The 9,248-nt window shown below is 38.2% G+C and overlaps 1 protein-coding gene across 1 annotated transcript; it reads left to right on the top strand.

Moving 5' to 3' along the window:
* Window positions 1–6,538: 6,538 nt before the first annotated feature.
* On the top strand, window positions 6,539–7,783 carry LOC110926797. The gene is made up of 2 exons (XM_022170485.1): window positions 6,539–7,232; window positions 7,359–7,783. Exons 1-2 carry the CDS (start codon window positions 6,539–6,541, stop codon window positions 7,781–7,783), a joined length of 1,119 nt encoding a protein of 372 aa, XP_022026177.1.
* The last annotated feature ends 1,465 nt before the right edge of the window (window positions 7,784–9,248 follow it).

Below are 9,248 nucleotides of genomic sequence, written 5' to 3' on the forward strand. Positions count from 1 at the left end.
CTAAAAATTTAATATGAATACAGCTGCACATGATACAAAGAATAATTACACAACAATATAATGGTAGTATGCTCCCCACCTTAGTTAATTTTATCAGTCTATATAAATAAATAAACACAAAGAAATCAATTACAAATCTTCGACGAACACTGAAAAGCTGGAAAAAAGATTCATATTCTCCATCGGTAATTAATGTTTATTAGAATATAATCCAGACTTAGTTATTTAAGTTTATTATTTTGTATTATTATATATAGTAATAGTGGTCAATAATGTCAATATGTATAAAGTCTGTTAATTAGGTTAAAACTATCTTAAACACGTTCTTGAATCAAATCGTTGCGCCCATGCATAAGTTGATTCATATTGTATATATAGATTATCAAAAAATGATGTCCGGATCGATTATCTTTACATTCATATCACATATTCTCTATAATTATGTTTATTTTACGTTAATATATTCGTTGATCGATTCCAACAACGCTTGGGTTCGAGGCTTCCTAGTCATTGCAGACTGAGTTATACGATTTTGTAACTGAGTACCCGCCAAAGATCCTTCGAAAATGTAATAAAAGAATCACTGGTATATCTCGAAGAACTTATGTTTTATTCAATATACCACAATGCTTGATATCCTAGTACAGATAACGGAAAGGAAATAACAAACTACTGATCCTCAGGTTATAAACTAAAGACTTGGTAAAATAAAGGGAATAACGCCGACTAGTTACACGTGTTTGAAAAACAAACTTATCCAAATGAGTAGGGCTGCAAACGAACCGAACGAACACGAACAAGACCTTGTTCGTGTTCGTTTGTTAAGAAATATATGTGTTCGCGAACCGTTCACGAACACTTATCGAACGAGATTTTATGTTCGTGTTCGTTTGTTAAGGAAATGAACTTGTTCGTGTTCGTTTGTGTTTGTTTGTTTATTTTAGGCAACGAAAGTTGACGAACACAAATGAGCACAAACTAATGTTCATGAACACAAATGGAAACAAATGAACACAAACAATCGTTCATGAATAGAATATATAATACACTAACACTTATTAGATATTTAATTTGTCGGAATTTTGAAGTATTTATATATATATAAACTAAAAACACAAATGAACTATCAAACACAAACGAACACGTTACCGAATGTTCACGAACATAAATGAACGAACACGACCTCTGTTCATGTTTATTCATTTAACTAAACGAACGAAATTTCTTGTTCGTGTTCGTTTGTTTAATAAACGAACGAACACAAACCAACTTCCCGCCGAACGGTTCACGAACTGTTCGTCGAACGTTTGGTTTGTTTGCAGCCCTACAAATGAGACCCAGGGGCGGCGATTGAACGAAAACTTAGTAGGGACTGGACTCTCAAAACCCATATTGATAAGGGCTGAACTTTTAAAAATCTAATATTTTGCACAACAAAAAAAATTCAAAAATTTTCGATAAAATTAACACTACCAGCAAAATTGGTGGAGGCCGAGGCACCCTTGGCCTCAATAAAGCACCGCCCTTGGATGAAACAACTATCACATCTTTATTTTCTGCAATTTTGCAAAGTTAGTCATGGTGTAATCTTCCAATGGCAACTAACAACTTGGTGCCAGATTTACTGGAGTCATCAAACTAATGTAGTATCCAGTTCGTTCAAAAGAAAGCTACAATTGTGGTCCTAACGTTAACTGTGGAGAGCAAGAAATAATAAAGTTCAACAATTGAATGACCTCCATTCTCAAGATTGGTGAAGAAATAAAGTCTACATGTTTCCTTTGGGTAAAACATAGGTTGATTGGTATATATAGTTGGTGTTGAAGCCCCAATCAAAAATAGAGAGAAAATGTAGCTATTCACCTAAGACAAGCAAGGGTAAGAAGGGTGTCAAATCCACGAGGAGTTCGTGTGTGGTAACAAATTTGTATTGATGTATGGAAATAAAAATCATTGTTTGAGTTGTTGGTAATTAAATTTCAGATTTAATTAAAGAAGATTCAAGAACAAGTTATCACGTATATGAGGAAATATAGTCGCTTACGGATTCAGGGTCTAATCACTTACTTAAGTTGCTAATTAATTTACTAATATGTTCAACAAATCACATAGACATGATTTGTTCACCTTTCACATAAACTAATTAGATTATCATTAATCAATCACATAGGTTATAATACAACACAATAGAGTTTCTCCATAATAGAATAACATATTAGTGATTAACAATAAACTATAACGAGATAGAAGGATTCAATCACGTAGGGACATAATTATACAATCCAACAGAGTTTCTCTATAGAAGAATGGACATCTTGATTAATCAATCATTAAACACGTTTTTTCTAGATTAATATAAAAGTAGCAACTCAAAGACAAACACAATTGAAAACATTTACTCGATCATGAAAACAATCGTCTAATGTTCAAACACATTAACAAACCAATTTGTGTTTGCAAGATATTAATTCCCCCATTTATTTGGAGCCCATTTGACTCTTTTTAATTACTTCCTTGTAGCAACCCATTTCCTTTATGTCTCACTTCATTTAATTTGCTAACTTCGATTACTCTATCATTAACCTCAAATATGAACTGAAAAGTGTCTTTTCAAAGTTTCTTTAAATAACGCTTTAGCTCGTTGTCGTCTTGAAACCTACAAAACATAAAAGCAACATAACGTAGTATATATTTTATAAGCAAATCGGTGCAATTAAGAATTACATAATATACAATAACATGTATATAAATTGCACTGATCACCATTAAAAAAATTGTTGCTCACTGGGTACAAAATGGAGTTAAAATATGTTGGCATTTGAAAATCGTTATATACATCTGTTACATATTTTGTGTTTGTTTTCTTCTTACCTGCTAAACACAAAATTCAGAAAAGGATAGCGGCGCAGCTTGTTGCTCGTCTACCTACCATTAATTTGTAATCGTATTGAGTAAATGTATGAAAGATTTTCTTCTTTAAAAATAAAGTCTACGTGTTTCCTTTATGTAAAACATAGGGCAAATATCACCAGGGGCGGACCTACATAAGGTGTTACGGGTTCCCGGGAACCCATTGAGTTTCGAAATTTTAGTGATATTATGTATAACGCTACCCGGAGTGAACCCATAGATATTAGAAGTGAACCCATACACATGAAGCAACTTTAGTCCAGCGGAAAGGCGCATGTTTTAATTCAAAGGAATCCCGGTTCGAGTCCTTTACATGTAACATCCCGAAAATATAAAACTTTATATTAGAATTATAAAGCGTTAAATAAATAAGAACAGACTAACTAGGAATAGATAACCCAGTTAGATACGGGTCTTGTGATACCAAATAAATGGATGGAAACTCCTAAATTATAAATAAAACAATAATTGAGGGACCAAAGTTGTAAAGTTAGGAATTTGAATGGTTAAAATCAAAATAACTCACACCAAACACACAGTTAGGTGTGTCGGGTCGAACAAGAACACAGGGGCGACATCAGGCTCCCCACCAAACCCTAATTCTTGTCAAAATTGATCAAATTGAGAGTCCAAATCAGTTCCAAATCGATTTTTCAAGCACGAATTAGTGATCACCTTGTTGAGGGGATCATAAGGTATGCAAAATCTTGATGTTTTGATTCATCTTAAATTCTAGGTTAATTGTGAAAAACTGAAATTGAGCTTGATTATGTGTTGTATAGATGAAATTAGAAGTGATATGATGTCTAGGGATAAACCCTAGATGATTTCTTGTTAAAATCTTGCATGATACTTGTAGAGATTATAATCACCATTGTAGGTGATTAATGAGTTGTAGAAACTTGATAAACACTAGGATTATGATTCTTGTTCTAGTGTAATCTGAGTTTTATGAGATGATTTCTGAAATATGGAAGTTAAAACATGTGTAAATTTGCCTAATTGAAGTTGATTTAGATGAAAATTACAAGTCATGAACTTGGTTTTGATTATGTACCCGCTAGGTGTTTGTTAAAATGTTTAAGTGAGGATTAAAATGTTAAAAATTGGATGAAAACGCAGATTTGATTATTATAGAGAAGTATGCGTTAATGATTATGAAAAGAGTTCTAAATTGATTGTGAATTGATCTCTTTAGGCAAAGAATCCGGATCGTTAAGCGGACAAGCCGGAGGGGATACGCGTTTGAAGGGTGTGCTCTAAAGGTACGTGACTTTAGTCCCGTTACATTATGCATAAATGTTTGGTTTTAGTGTACAAAAGGTGTCGTAGTATAATATACGCGTTTGGTGAGTCTTTGAAGTGGCGAAGCTCACTCGACAATCAAACGAGTCAAAATAATGGTTGGAAATGGTTTGGCTTGTCATCAAAGTGATGGTTTTCACTCGACAACCAAACGGGTTAAAATGATGCTTTTAAAAGGATCATGTGTGTAGAGACTTGAAAGTCTCACATTGCGTTAAGTGTTGGATAGTACTACGCCAATGAATTGGTTATGCTAATTTAAGTTTACGAATCCGAGATATCGGGTCAAACAATAGAAATCAATTGTAAGTGTCGCTTGTAGCGGTATGCTTGAATTTTGAGAAACAAGCATTAAGCTCTAATGTGAGCGTAAAGCCATGGAATGGCGCAGATACGCCAAGATTTATAATCCTGGGGATTTAGGTAATTATGTCCAAAAAGTCTTAGAACTGAAAAATGGTATTTTGCACTTATTGCTAATGGGTTGGATAATTGAAACAAGGAATTTGTGAACCAATCGATCGTAATTCGGTTTTTGTTGTGTGAAATTTACATGGTTAGATCCGAAATTTTATTACGGACTCATAGGAAAAAGAATCGACTAAAAAGGACAACCGAGTAAAAAGTTATGAAGGTTTAAAGTTAGATTTTTACAAATTTTCGGAGCTAGGCAAATATGCAGGTCCAGAAACTAGACCTGCTGGAAAACGAACTCCCCCGTGCCACGTGACGGGGGCATAAGAATCTGGTGCGACACGCGGGGCCGCCTGCGGCACGCGAAAGAGTTAACTGAGTCTGGCGCGTGGCGCGACAGACATAAAATCAGAATTTTATTATTTTTGTCATGTATTTGTCATTAGGGCTTGTCTACGCTCCGTTAATATTGTCAAAACTAATTATTTATGTGGTTTTGACCTCAGGTGATGCTCGTTAGTTTTGGATGCCGATCAAGCGTGAAATCAAGAACTGAACACCATTTTTGAAGCTTCGGCACTAATCTAAACATGTCTTGACAATGTTATTTTGTAAACACTAGTAGATGTGAATGTTTATAACTAGATAGTTGGTTATGCTGATTCGCTAAAACAATATACATCTTAACTTTTTAACTAAGTATTTGCTAGTTATGCATTTTGTTTTAAAAAGGTGCATATTTTTATAATAAAATAATAAGAATGTAAGACGAGTGTTACAAATTGGTAATCAAAGCTCAAGGTTGTTAACAAAGTGTGTTTGGTTCAAGCTTGATCAAGCATCCGGTAAGAGCTAATTGTTTTAAGCATGGTTGTAAAACAACGTTTGCAAGGCCGCGTACTCTCCGAATAGTCGCTACAAGGTAGGCTGCCGAGCCGACTTTCTTCGAGTCCGCCTAATTACTCGGAGTTGGTCAAACGCGGTCAACCTCGGCCAGAATTGGATCTAGTAGGTCAACTCAAGCATAGTTTGACTTAAATAATAATAAAACATAATTTCTATGTCCATCATATTAAAGAATGAATATCATTTTCACGTATTTTGTTATAAATATTAGTAAATTTATGCTATTTGACATATATTTAACCTCCAAAAAGTTATTTCTTTATAATTTAACATGTCCGAGTACTCCCCGAGTACTCTCCGCCTAGAACGAGTACTCTCAACTCCCCCGTTGACCGACTAGGGAGCGCCTAGCGACTTTTGCAACCATGGTTTTAAGTAAATTTATTAAATATAGAAAGGAAACGTGAATTGACGTGCACGGGAAGAGTGTGTTAACACACTCAAACCCGAAAAGTGCATTAAATAAGAACCGTTAAAACAAGCTATGAACTTGACTAAACCGAAGTAAATAAACCATATGCTATAGATGAAATGTTTAACGCTTGATGTAAACATTTCAGTTTTAAAGATGACGGATAAAGGTAATGATGATGCGGTGTCGATAGTCACCGAGCAAATGAAAGAAGTGATTGCCAAAGAGGTAGGAAAGGCAATCGAAAATAGCTTATCTGGTTTCATAGATAAGATTCAGAGCACAATACTATCGGTAGTTGATGAGAGAATCAAGAAGTTGGAGGATAATACCAACATAGCTAAAGAAAAGTCGGGAGAACGCAAGGGCTGCTCATACAAGGAATTTATGGCGTGTAAACCACCACTTTATAATGGAGAGGTGGATCCGATAATATGCCAACGTTGGTTAAGTGATATTGAGGGGGTATTTGAGAGAACCCACTGCGACACGAACGACTTCGTAGCTTATGGTATGGGTCAGCTTAGAGGTCAGGCAAATGATTGGTAGGATAACAAGAAAAAGGAAATAGGAAGCGAAGCGGCTAGGGCTATGACCTGGGACGAGTTTAAGGTACCATTCTTTAAACACCATAGTCCCAAGGCGGTTATCAATCGAATCAAAGAGGAATTCATTCAGCTTAGGCAGAAGGGTGAATCTATCGATAAGATCACGGGGATCTTTCTCGACAAATTGAGGTTTTGTGATGAGTTGGTGACGTCCGAAGAGCAGAAAGTGTATTATTGCTATAATATGCTAAGTGCAGAATATCGGGAGTTTATGACTCCCTCGAAGTACAAGACTCTCACCAAAATCATTAATACTTCTCGTGAAAGAGAAATAGAGCTGAAGAAGCAGATAGAGAGAGGGGAAAGAGGGGCACAGGTTGTTAATCCAAGCCCAACGAAAAAGGCACATACGACGGAGTCGTCAAAGAAACAGGAGGGAAAAAGCGGGTCGCCAAGCTGCAAGGTATGCGGGAAAGGGCACAAAGGTGAGTGCCGGTTTAAAGATAAGCCATGTCCCATATGTGGGAAGACAGGGCACACGGCTGCATTATGCCCCGGGAAGGTATCGGTGTGTTACAAATGCTATCAACCAGGTCACAAGAAATCAGAGTGCCCGAAGCTAGTCAGGAAAAAGGATGGCAAGGATTCACATACGGAGACTCCAAAAGCAAAAGCAAAAGCCAGATCCTTCCAGTTAACGGCAGCCGAGGCGAAGGTGGAACCCGATGTGGTCTCAGGTATATTCGCCATAAATTCAATTCCCGCACATGTGTTATTTGATACGGGTGTGAATAAATCCTTTATTTCACATGGATTTATTCGACATCCTTCATTCGAACTGACGAAATTACCTATGCCTTTAGAAGTAGAAATAGGTGATAACAAAAGTTTTATCGTATGTGACGTATGCCAAAATTGTAAGATGAGTATCGACGGTGAAGAATACTCGATAGACTTGATTCCAATGTCGATAGGAGAATTCCAAGTAGTGGTCGGGATGGATTGGCTATCCCGACATCACGCGAAGGTCGTGTGTTTCCGCAAGGAGATTAAGTTAACATCTCCAAGTGGAAAACACGTTACCATCTATGGCGAAAAAGGGGGTAATCCCTTTATGTGCTCAATGCTAAAAGCTCACAAACTCATGAGGCGTGGGTGTAGAGCACTCATGATATACCAAACGAACCAGATAAAGAAACGCCAAAGATTGAAGCCATACCGGTGGTACGTGAATTCGCCGATGTATTTTCGGAAGATTTACCGAGAATACCGCCAGAACGGGAGGTAGAGTTCGGAATCGAATTGATTCCGGGCGCAAAACCTGTGGCCAAGGCGCCGTATCAGCTCGCACCATCAGAGCTACAAGAATTGATGTCCCAAATCCAAGACCTGCTCGACAAGGGGTTTATTCGGCCGAGTGTGTCCCCGTGGGGCGCACCGGTGCTCTTTGTGAAGAAGAAGGATGGAAGCATGCGCATGTGCATTGATTACCGAGAGTTGAAAAAACTCATGGTGAAGAATCGATATCTGCTCCCAAGAATTGACGACCTATTTGACCAATTGCAAGGTGCAAGTTGGTTCTCCAAGATCAACCTTAGATCAGGGTATCATCAGTTGAAAGTCGAGGAGAAGGATGTACCGAAGACGGCCTTCTGTACACGGTACGGACATTACGAATTCCTCGTGATGTCCTTCGGATTAACTAATGCACCCGCAGCTTTCATGGACCTCATGAACCGGGTTTGCAAGCCGATGTTGGACAAGTCGGTGATAGTATTCATCGACGACATTTTGATATATTCGAAGAATGAAGCAGAACACGCAAGTCATTTACGTGAAGTGTTGGAGACGCTCAGAAGAGAGAAGTTGTATGCAAAATTCTCGAAATGTGCCTTCTGGTTACGAGAGGTGCAGTTTCTCGGGCACATCTTTAGGAGCGTAGCATGGTCCTCTAAGGTACGTTGGGTAGCCTGATAATTGGGAAAGAAGGTCCTCTATCCTAGACAAACTACCACCTGACCCCTCACTCTTAGGTTGAACCTCTTGGTTTGACCCCTCACCTCTAAACTGCCCCCCTGAACCTGAACTAGCAAATTGACCTGTTTGACCCGACCCCCCACTAGAATAAAAACCTGGCCCCCTACTTTGGTATTGACCTGACGGAAAACCAGGGGGGTTACCTGAGGAGCGATAATTATTAGCACGCCAATTAGAGTTACTATTGTTGAACGGGTTAGTTGGACCCCTATTTTGACCTGCTAAATACTCGACCTGCTCTAGGGTGATGGTTGGGCAATCTATGGTGTCATGTCCCCCTCTACAAACCTCGCATCTATCTACCTTCTTCTTAATTTCTAGCAACTCTTTGGTGATATAGTCAAGCTGAGATATTACCTTTGAGTCTGAAACGACTTGATTCACTCCTCGAGAGGATGAGGAGGTAATCACAGGATTGGAATTCCTGCCGGTAGCACTATGATCTATATCAGCATGAGCGAAGCTCTCAAAGAGGTCGTTGCAGTCAGCCACAGTTTTCTTTCCCATTAGGTGGCCTCCTGCGGATGTGTCAAATCGGGCCTTGCACTCAGGGGTAAGACCATTATAAAATTTTTCTACTAAGGCCCAATCCGAAAGTCCATGTTGGGAACAACGCGAGAGCAATGTTTGAAACCTCTCCCATGCTAAGTGATAAGGTTCGTCAGGCTCCATTCTGAAGGAATGGATCTGGTCTCGAAGGCGGGAGGCCTTCGCAG

Source organism: Helianthus annuus, chromosome 7 (assembly GCF_002127325.2).
Source record: "Helianthus annuus cultivar XRQ/B chromosome 7, HanXRQr2.0-SUNRISE, whole genome shotgun sequence".
NCBI lineage: Eukaryota > Viridiplantae > Streptophyta > Magnoliopsida > Asterales > Asteraceae > Helianthus > Helianthus annuus.

Bases quoted from the DNA above. Each gene is read 5' to 3' on its own strand.
- LOC110926797 (XM_022170485.1), top strand. From the start codon at position 6,539: ATGACCTGGGACGAGTTTAAGGTACCATTCTTTAAACACCATAGTCCC. The intron at 7,233-7,358 runs GTATATTCGCCA...CTATGCCTTTAG, and splicing joins GGAACCCGATGTGGTCTCAG to AAGTAGAAATAGGTGATAAC.